At 40.7% G+C, this 11,275-nt stretch overlaps 1 protein-coding gene across 3 annotated transcripts in view; it reads right to left on the bottom strand.

Moving 5' to 3' along the window:
- The window catches only part of TPD52L1 (TPD52 like 1), a 51,196-nt gene extending 40,387 nt beyond the window's left edge, over positions 1 to 10,809 (bottom strand). Inside the window, exon 1 of one of the 3 annotated variants that reach the window (XM_061378429.1) lies at positions 10,679 to 10,809. In XM_061378429.1, the coding sequence (XP_061234413.1) occupies positions 10,679 to 10,697 (19 nt within the window). In that variant the 5' untranslated portion in view covers positions 10,698 to 10,809. Of the gene's footprint in view, positions 1 to 9,019; positions 9,044 to 9,932; positions 10,011 to 10,678 lie in introns of those variants that run through there. The other 2 variants (XM_061378430.1, XM_061378431.1) reach the window with 2 other exon arrangements.
- Positions 10,810 to 11,275: the final 466 nt, after the last annotated feature.

Consider the following 11,275-nt stretch of genomic DNA (forward strand, 5'->3'; position numbering starts at 1 on the left):
TCTCAGCTGGCAGAAGTGACTGAGATCCCACCAATTCTGTAATTAAGTTCACACATTTACTTCACAATCAAAATCACAGAAATTTAATGGCAGGATTTAATAACCTTTCCTTCCTAAGAAAGGATCAGTTTATTGTACTTTTCTAAAGCCAGGTGCAGAAGTGTATCACTAGATAGCAATCTAACAGCAGTATAATTAAACTGACAAGCCTCCACAATTAACTTCCAACAAAGTATCTGTGCTGCAAGAAGTGATAAAATTATATTTTTATTTAAAAAAGAAATTCTTAAAGTAGCTATAATTTGCATTCTTTAGATAATAAAGCACATAACTAACAAGATCTTTGTAAGTCTAATTTAAAAAATGAGCAAAATCGCTGCAGCCAGCAGATTGCTTTCTTTCTCACATCTCTATCCAGCCATCTTAATATGTAAGGCAAACGTGTCACTTTGGATCCTGTAAACTTACTAGGGAAAACACACAGGAAACAATTATAACTGGGTATATGACATATTCTTTATTCTAGCTACTTTGTACCCCTGCACTGTTGCCTTCCTAAGGGGGATATCATCTGACAGTACAGACTTCTTCCAGGTTTCCCTAAACAAACTTGATCTACTCTTGGATGCATCTACCTGTAACACAATTGCATACACACTTAAAACCAATGAAAATAAAGCCCATTTATATTAATACTACTTGAAAACAATCAATTTTACCAGAGAAAAAGGCCATGTCCTCCCCTGCACAGGCCTTTTGTTTGAAATATAACACAATTTTAGTTGTTAAAACAAATACTCTAAGTCTATTGAAAAGCAGCTCTAATTTGTGCCACCTCACTTCTTGCAAGGGCACTGCCTTACAGGTAAGTATTCATTGCTGTGGTGGGTTGTTCTGATAAACCTGGAATATGGAGTTAGAGTAACAAATTCCCTGGACACAGGCCACACAAAATACTTCTCAATCAAAACACCACCATCTAACCAGGCATGTTCAGCTCAAAGTTTCATTTGGCTTTCCCTGTTTTGTTTTTTGGTGTTTTTTTTTTTTTTTTTGCCTGCACTCTGAACTGTGAAATGAGGTATTTATTATTCGGCTCTTAACGTTATGCTCCGTGTTAAGGCCTTCAGAGTTTTTGGCATCATTAATTTTGTAGCTTTGCCCACTCAGTGTTTTGTAGCATGCCATTACCAAGAAATGTGTTCACTTGGTGAGGCTGTGGGTGGAGACATCTGGGGTTTAGGGCCCTGGATATCTGTTCCCATAGAAACAGGTTTCTTGGCCTTTCCTTCTGTTAGGGTTTGAAGACAGGAGGCATGCCTCTGCAGTTGGCCTAAGTTACACAAATGGTGGTGCTGCAGGAGTGGAGGCTAATTAGCAGAACAGGAGACAGACACTGGCACTTCCAGCCACACTGTACGGGCTCAGTTCTTGAGGTCCATGGTTTATCATCAAATACCACCCAGAACTGCAGCTGACACAGAGACAAAGTGGGTTTTGACTGCTTGAAAATCAGTAGGGAAGATATGCTCTGACAGCTGCTCTGGACACACTGATGGCAGGCCAAGTGGTAAGAGAAGGAAGGGGTTTAGCTAAGCATATGGCATGAGGTCCTACACCCTTAAGGTTTCATTAGATCACATGCAGTGGCATCACTTAATGGGAATCACATGATGGGAACATCACTTAACCCTCTAATCCATACAGATTACCCAGTCTGTTACCATACCTATTGTAACATCTGTACCTTAAGAAGGTCTAGAAAGAGAGCACAAGACAGTTCTTGTCTTTTCTTTGCTCTTCTACTACCTTACATAACAAGATTTTAATAAGGATGACAATGAACTTTCCCAAAATAAACACTTGCATCTCTGCTAATAACTTCTATTCACATCTTCACCACTATTCAACTTAATTGTTAAAAAAATTTATCCACTCTTACCCTATCCCTGCCCTTGATTCCCATGTGCAGCACATAACTATAACCAGAATACCACTGCTCCTCTTTCACGATGTGCTCATGCTCCATATTTCTGTGCGCATTTGGACACAAGTGAGCAGCCTCTAATTCTGGATCTAAGTCTAAATCTAGTTCCCATCTTTGACTCTCTCTTGAATGGGTATAAATTATTATTGTTACATACCCTTCATTATTCCTTGTGCTTAGTGCAGACTACATCTATACCGCTCATTATCTATGTGTTTCTATTTTTTATGCAATTTAAAACCACAAGGGGAGACATATTTTTCCCTCTACCTGTAGTATTTGACCTCCAGTTTCTTGACAGTATCTGTTATTTAACTCTACAAAGACCTTATTTAAATCTTCAAAACCAAAACCACGTTGTGATTCAGTTTATTTGAATTATTCAGCAGCCTTTTTTTTTTTTTTAATCAGGCTATTCAAGTAATTGTTCCTTCTTTACCATTCTCTTTTCTTAGATATCAAAGCTTCTGCACCACCTGACCCACAGCACAACTGAAGGATTTACTCTCGCAAGACCACATGGCTTTCTTGGTTCTGTCATGTACAGCAGCAGTTAGATAGCTTAATTACATGACAAACATCATTCTCCCCGATTATGACTTTGATTCCTTCCTCCCACAGTAATAAGTTAATAGCTGCCATCTGCCTATTAAAATACTTCAAGCAGAAGATAATCTTCTGTTCCTGGCATAATTGCCCCTCTAACTCTGTAATGTACATACATTTTACTTGTCTATAAGGAAAATCTGGTTGTGTTTAAATACAGCTATCTCTGATCACTTTTTAATGAAAATTTAGCATGCATCAATCCAACAGAGAAAGAACACAATGCATTTAAGGCCTTCAGAAAGTATTCTAACTAAACACATTTGCTCCATATCATTCTCTAAAAATATGTTAGGATTTTCCAGAGTGATCTGTGGTCCACTCAGTGGAGTTAAGAACATTTTCATTACAGTGTGAAAGAAAGAGGAATTAGATAAGCACCTAAAATGCCCTAGCCAGCATCAGCAGGACAAGTTATTATTAAATCCACCTAAAGCACAAAGAATACAATTATTCCAAGGAAACTGTGCAAAGGTATTTTAAAACTTTAAGATGGTTATGAGCAACCTTTCGTAACCACAAACCTGCGCCACGTTAGTTCCACCCAAGTGGCAAGGCAATTTCCTGGTGAGGAAACTGGCGAAAAAAGAGCACTTGAACAAACAGGTGAACACAGAGAAACCTAATCCATTACTGAAGAGGCAAACATGGAGAGCATCAGCTCCCTTCAGCCACAATTTATCAATATTTACAGAATATAAATCATATAGCCTTTTAAATCCACTCCATACATAGTTAGTTTTCAATCATGTTTTGCATACTTCCTTATTATTTCTAAATTAGTAATTTTAATTATTTGGCAATTATTAAATACAATTTTGGAATGTGGCACAAATACTAAAGAGATCATCTTGTATTTGGATGGCTGAAGAGGAAGAGCTTTTCACAGGTTAAAGCAAAATCCAGTCAGAAATCAGGCTTCACAAAGGGAAATAAAAATGAGAAAGAACGGTTTTCAGAAGAGTTTGAGCAGGACCTGGTTAGGATCAGGTCCTAACAAATTCATTAACGATCAAAAAAAAGTAGCCCTTTCAGCTAGAAAGCACATGAAAATAAACTGCACTGCCTCCTAGACAAACATTTTGTACACTTTTTACTCAGAAAACCAACACCGTATCTGTGGGCACTTTATTCTTGCATGAATATAGAAAATGTTTTCAGAGCGGAATTCCATATCTCTCTCTGCCAAAAGCACCACCAGAACCTTTGTTCCTGTGATACACTAAATGTTACTCTTGAGTTTGCATTTTGAGGAATCTGTTGCTCTTACAAGTACTTTAAATGCTATTGTCTTAGAAAAAACATCAAAAGTCTAATTTGCCTTTAGAACAGCAAAGTTTAAAAGTGACTGCTTTCCTTTACATATTTTAAGTACTTTCACTACTTTACAATACTTTACTGACTAGGTTCTTGGTAGACCACAAGGATAACTGCATGCTAAGGCAAATTAGCAGTGATACCAGGGCAACTTAATGAAACCCAAACCCCAGAAAACTAAAAAAAAAACAAAAACCAGAAACAAACATTTTTCTTGATAGTCCTCCTTGCTTAAAAAGGAAAATGGAAGACTCAGTCTAAGACCTTTATCATCATGGTAAGATGGCACTTGAGGCAGTATCATTTTACGTATGTCACGCTCTTGCATTTGCTTTACACTTGTGGAGAAGAAAATTTGCAGAGAGATCCTCATTGTTGACTTTCTACTTGTTTTAGCAAAGTGCAAGAGAGAGGGAATGAGAGACACCACAAGAGAAAGAAAATGAAATTTAGTGCTAAAGTGTGGTATAAGCACTTGCTAAATGACTGCACCTTTTGCAGTTACCTGCCTGTGGCACTTAACCAGGCCACAGATGCAGAAGTATGATGATGGCCTAATAGTTTGCTATTATAATATGATTTTGATCCATGAATCTCAAAAGGTGGCTAAGCAGTTTTACCTCTGTCCTAGAGAATCAAACAAATCAACTAATATGGCCAAAGTTTTGAGAAGTGTGACATCTGGTATTAGAATCCACATTTATTAGTCCCTTCTCATCATTTCTTGTACTCAGTGGGTTTAGAGAACACAGTAGCCAAAATGCTCAGCTTAGAGAGCAGAGATAGGACTACAGCAGACATTTCTAAAATTTGGCATTGCAACTGTGCATTTCTATGAGATAAAGTAAAACCAGATAAAACTAGCATGACCAGATGCCATATTTATATAGTATCCCAAGAGGTATTTTTTGATTAGACAGGTCTAATTTTACCCTTGAAACACTTTCTGAAACGAAGTGTTGACTATAGTCTTTCTAAACCCAAATTACAGGACTATGCTAAAACAAGCTGCAAAACAATATCTAAATTTTTAAATATGGCCACATAGAACATACTTCAACACCTCTGCAGACTTTTGCCATCAATTCTTGACCTTCAAGCAGCACATAGCCTAAGCAAAGCACCTCAAAAGTTCCATGCATCTCTGTACTGTACTACACAATTTAGGAAGCAGAACAGCATCATCAGACTCATCTTTCCATCAATGCACTTAAGAACACTGACAGAGAGCAGACTCAGACTGTACTTGTGTTACCTCACAGCAGGACTCGGACCAGCAGTCCTGTGAAAATAAGAAGATACAAGAGTAAACATAGAGCAGGAATTTAAAAACTTGATTTAGGGTTTGATGTGTTTGATTTTGCATGTTCCATATTTTAGATCTTCATGTTTGTAAAACTGGCAAAGTTACAATGCCTCACGAGACTGGCCTTAGATTCTAGAGGATGTCTCTCTTTTACAGCTCTTCCAAATCTTCTCAGTTCTCACGTGCAGCATGAAATCACTCAAATGTTCTCAGCCTCAGCAAGCTGAATTTCATCCTGTGACAAGTGTCATAAAGCTGAAAGCAGTATAAGTTCAAAAGGGTAAAACAGAAGCACTGCATTTGATTTCAGACATTTATTTGCTTAAAATCTGATATAGCCAGCAACACATTCCATGCATATATTTTCCCTCATTTTAGTATAAAAAGGATGAAAGAGCAATTATCTTGAGTACTGTGCACTCCTGTTAAATATTAAAGAATCCTATTATAAATTACAACCCTACCATTTTCACTTGACCTCATCTTCATGCCATCTTATTAACAGAGCAGCTGAGACTTCCACCATGCAGTCAAATATGCAGGTTATCACTGGGTGGTTCAATTACCTCAATATCATCCTGACCCTTTGTGAAGTCCTCTCTTCTGCTTTCCATAGCAGAGCAGTGGTGAGCACAGTAAGGAGACCGCATAACCCGCAGATAACTAGACTGAAACCTGAAGCCTCAGAAACATGTATGGCCAGGCACTCTCCTTGCGAAGATAGCTGGGGAATATAAATGAGACTACTCACAATGGAAGGAACTAGCAGCTACTGCTGGGAAAAAAAACTAAGGTTCCCCTTGCCCCATCCTTCCTGTTTTCTCACATGTATCAACACTGACCAACCTGTGCACTGATGGACTTACCCAACAAGAAAGGGATTTTTTTCTCACAGAACAATTACACTAAATCAGCCCCAAACTACTAGTTTTATTATGCCCTTAAGGGAAAGGTGAGCACAGAACAAAACAGTCAGTGTTCCCTGCTAAAGCCACCAACCTCAAACATGAGGCTAGGGAAGATGCTTTCCAGCAAGACTGTGCTTTGGCATGATGGCCAAAACACATGGCTGCTGCAACAAAGTCAACAGTTCTGTGTGTTCCATATTCCCAACTTTTCACTATGAAGTAGACTCTCTATCCAGATTCATATCCATATTAGTAACTATGTGAATAGCTAGTGATGAGAAAAAGGGAGAGAGAATGCTGACCAAGCTGTCAACACCCTGTTTTGGTGAGTCTTGTACATCACAGGAATGCGAGACCTCCTCACTATTGCCTCCCAACAGGGGAGACCTCAGACCATCTGACTGTGAGATGAGAAGTGCCACTGGTCTAACGGTGTGACTTGTAACACTTTTCTTCTGATCATAAACTCCAGCCAAATGGCATGTGCTTAGGTGCTGCCTCTCTGCTCCATAACCTTGCATGCCAGATGGAACTGGCCTGAGAATGACAGATGGCACACATCAGCTGCACGAAGCAGAGGAAAGCAGTGCGTGCTACAAGACACAGGTCTTGAGGAGTTCCCATCGTCTAACATCTGAACTAACTACACCTCTCACCACAGTATTTTACAGTTATATGCATAGTCAGAGCAAACTATTACAGCTACAGTGCACCACTAACAGAAGATGCAGAACAGATGTCAGGAGCAGCTGTAAGAAGAATAGCAGCTAGGACAGGAGATGCCTCAAAACCCTATTCAGACACTAGAAATCCAAGAAGCTGGTTGAGCTACCTCGGCTGGTAAAAGTGCAAAGAGCAGAATGCTGCACATCAAAGCTTTACCAGGGTAAGAATCATGAGAGGGTACAACAGAGAAAGGAGAAGGTACAATTATAACTGCATGCAAACAAACAAAAAAAAAAAATGGAGAGAGAATTATTGCAAAAGGAGAGAGATGCATTAAAAGCAAAGCTTCAGTGCTAAAAGTCACATTGATTCTCAGATGAAGATATCCACAGTACTGTCATTATTAGAGACATTCACAGCTTTAAACTAGAAAGCAGGACTACACAGGATAGTCAGCTAACCTAGACCTGGAGTAGAATGAGTGTGATGAGAGGCAAATACACAGTTCTGATCTTCCTGTATTTCAGAGAGAAATACTGTTCTTCAGACTTCCAAACTCTTCACTTTAAAAATGCCTGACAGCCACAGGAAGGAAAACAAATATGCTCTTACGGAATTTTTAGCACCCAGCGTAAGTATAGCTGACCCTGGGAACGCAGCAGGTAACTCTAGTACCATTAAGAGGAAAAAGCAATCAAAGAAAAAAGCACCCAGAGGCTTGAAGATAAAATTTATGTAAAGTACAGCTTATGATTTTTATTACCTTTTGGTGTTTTTTTTTAACATGGAAAATATGGTTATTTCTTTAGAAAACAATTTTAACATTAATTACTATTACTCTCTGTCTGGTAGACTCTCTCATCTAGTTAGTGTGAATGCTGAAAGACATATTCAATATACTCCAATGTAACAGTAATACCATTTCAGCCTATGAACTGTCTCTACTGCTTTAAGACAAAAAACAGAGAATTTAACTTCCACAGTCTTTGGAGTACAGACAGATGCTATGTTGTGCCTTGAACGACACAGAAACTCCTGATGTTAGCTGTGCCCTCTATCTTGATACAGTTACATGTAATAATACTTCTTAATGTCCACAGATTTAAGATTTATAAGGCTGATTCATGCTGCTATTTAAAACTGCTGACAATTATTTTCCTGCTCTGGAGAAATCTACATTTTGTATTTACATGTATGCATTTCTTACACATGAAATTGATCCACAGTCATAGCCTCCCTTAAGGACAAAGTAAAATGGCACAAACAACACAATTATGTAGAAAAGCCATTTTGACAAAAATCTTTAATATGTTAAATATGAAAAATTCAACAGAGCTTTAGAATTTATAGCTTTTACTTTGTCTTTTCAATTCAAATGAAATCCCAGCAGAGCACACTGGAACAAACCACTCAGAATTCATTTCTCTGTGGGCATTTAAAGGGTCCTTAGCAGCAATTCATAAACTTATTAAAATGCATACATATTTGTCCTGCTATGCAGATACTTAGAAGTGTTTTGGTTTTGTTTTTTTTTTTTTTCCCCAAACAAATTGTTACTGTTCTTTTAGTAACCTGCCATAACTATGCTCTGCAAATTACATAATGGGTTTGAAGAATTCAGATTTCTGGCCAGGTACTTAATTGTTAATTCGACTGTATTAGACACATACAGGTTAAACACTTTTTGCCAGCAAGGCTCCGTATCTGTAGTAGCATGCACTGAATTAAATCTGGAAGGAAAGAGGGACCTTTTGGTATAAAGGTTTGCTGGCATGCAAATACTGACCACAAAAATCTTAGCTTGTATTGTTAGCGTATCAAAGAAAGATTGTTTTAGGTAATGGGCGACTGTTCTGAAAAACTGTAGAAATAAAACACACAGGTGAGAAACAGAAGAAAAAAGTGACTCAGCTGAGTATAGCCTTGAAAAGTCCTATATCTGTCTTTCTGTTAACTAAGTTTAAGATTACAAAACCAAAACAAACAAAAAATGCTCCTGAGCTCCTTCATTGCATGCAGAAAAATGAAGGGCTAAGAATGCCTAATTAGATAACATTAAGCAATATAAAATGCTTTTATAGTCTCTCACTAGCCAATACATATTCATCCAGAAGAATTTAATAAAGACCTGTGGTACTAACAAAGTTGCTAATCAAAATGTACATTAGCAAAACACATTTCTTGCTTTGAATTTATAACACCTACTAATAATATATTTATTCATTTTACCAGTCAGGGAAGGTAGAAAGTTCACATGCACATATACCACTATCTGGCTAATGAGAATCAGATACTGCTTTCCAACAGTTCTACAAAAAAAGTTATCAAATCCTTCACATATGAAGTTCCTGTATAAAGAACAGGAGCTCCCATTGGAAAATTTGTTTAAATAAGTGTTACGCTATAATCTTAAAACTGACTTTAAAAAACCCTGGAAACTGAGCCAAAAACCTATTTATTTTGCCAATCAGCTTCTGCTATGTATCCATTAGGATAGCACAGGAAAGGCTTTCTCTTTCACAAGCATCATGAACTCAAATTTCCCACCATATTCCTTTATGTACAACTATATTTGCAATCAACATTTGCCTCTTTGATGTGTATTTGTTTAAGGCATTTTAAAAATATTCTGGAAAACTATTTTGTCAGTTAGTTTCAATAAGCATACATCTCCCCCTTAACTTCATCTCCCCATTTTAGAGAAAACATAAAATGGTTTCTAAACATCCTGCTTTCTCAGAAATACTTGTACTACCTGCTTTATACTGTTGATTTACAACATGTGTGGCCAAGTTACAAGGTTCTTCAGAAAAGGGCATGTAGGGATAGGACAAAGGGGAATGGCTTTCAATTGAAAAAGGGTAGACTTAGATTAAATATTGGGGAGAAATTCTTCATTGCGAGGGTGATGAGGCACTGGCACAGCTTGCCCAGCAAAGCTGTGGCTGCACCGTCCCTGGCAGTGTTCAAGGCCAGGTTGGATGGAGCTTGGAGCAACCTGGTCTAGTGAAAGATGTCCTTGCCCATGGCAGGGGCGGTGAAACTGGATGATCTTTGGGCTCCCTTCCAACCCAAACCGTTCTGAGATTCCAAAACAGAAGCAAGACCTTAAAGGTGAGCAAGACCTCTGTATGCTAAATACCTTAGGTTGACCCAAACATCATCTAAACCTTCCGTGAAAAGTTCCTTCTGTTCTTTGAAGGCCAGTTAACTTTACCCAGAGAGAGATGAATAACTAACGTAATCATAATTGTTGCAAAAGAAGAAGTTCATTTTAAACTAACGACAGCAGTGTTTGGCAGAACCTCAGACACGCTTTAGCAGACGCCGCTTTAGGCTGACCCCGGCGGAGGGCTTTGCGGCCGCAGCCCCGCTGCTGGAGGCGCCAGTGGTCCGGCTCAGCCTCCTCCCAAGGCTAGGGCTGCGGTGCGGCCGGTGCGGGGGGTCTACCTGAACCATCCCGAGGCGGTCCGGCAGGCCCCCCGGGGCACGGCGCTATTTGTGACCGACTGCACACCCCACTCTCGCCGAGGTTAACTTAACGCGAAGTTGCATCCCAGCTACTCGACTGTCACGCGCTTAAAGCAGCAGCAGCAGAAGAGGACACCGCCACCCCAACCCATGTAGAGTAATAAGGAAAATCAAAGGGAACCCAGGGCGGGATGGAGGACAGGGCGCACGGCGACCCCGGGGCACTGGCAGCCAGCGGGTCACCGAAAAACCCTCACGGGTACCTCAGACTGGCCTCCTCTCTTCGGCGCCCTGGCCAGAGAAGCGGACGATACCCAGGTCGCGACTCGCCCTCAAGCTCTCCCCGCAGCGCAGGCTCAGCTTCTCCCGAGGTGGGGAAGCGGCAGCCACGAAGAGCTCAGTCCCGCCGAGACTCACCCTGTGCCTGCGGCTCCATAGCGCTGGGGGCTCTGCTGTCCGCCAGACCTGCGGCTCTGTAGCGCCAACAACCACGACGGGCTACCGGCCGCTCTGCTCCCCACCGCTCCAAGGGGGCCGGGAGGGGCCGGGCCGGGCGGGGCCAGGCCGAGCTGGGCGGGCAGCGCCACCTGTCGGCCAGGCGCGGGCAGCGCCGGCGCCGCTCACCTGGCCAGCCATGGCCCTTCCCCTGCCTACTGCCTAACTGCACGGAATCTTGCTACTCTTAATACGAAATCTAATCTTAAATATTGGACTGAGGCCAGTGTACAGACAAAGCTTCCATCTTAAGAGTCAAAAGTAGCAAAGATAGAACAGTTTACCTCTCCACAGAAACCTGTGGTGTTCCAAGGACAAACCTGGTGTTGGTGACCCTCTCACAGTTTGGGTCCCCTGCCTGAGCCAGACCCTCTGCTGTGAAGCTAGCCCTGGCCAGCATCCAGCTTCCTCAGCTGCACAGATGTTCTTCTCCATCTCCTCTGCACCACACCTCAAACCATGGCTGTCCCCTGTGACGGAATTCTTCCCTCCAGGGCAAGCAAGGAGCCCCAGGGCACT

Source organism: Neopsephotus bourkii, unplaced genomic scaffold (genome assembly GCF_033783945.1).
Source record: "Neopsephotus bourkii isolate Nb327-2 ecotype Australia unplaced genomic scaffold, CSIRO-AGI_Nbou_v1 NB_1765, whole genome shotgun sequence".
Classification (NCBI taxonomy): domain Eukaryota; kingdom Metazoa; phylum Chordata; class Aves; order Psittaciformes; family Psittacidae; genus Neopsephotus; species Neopsephotus bourkii.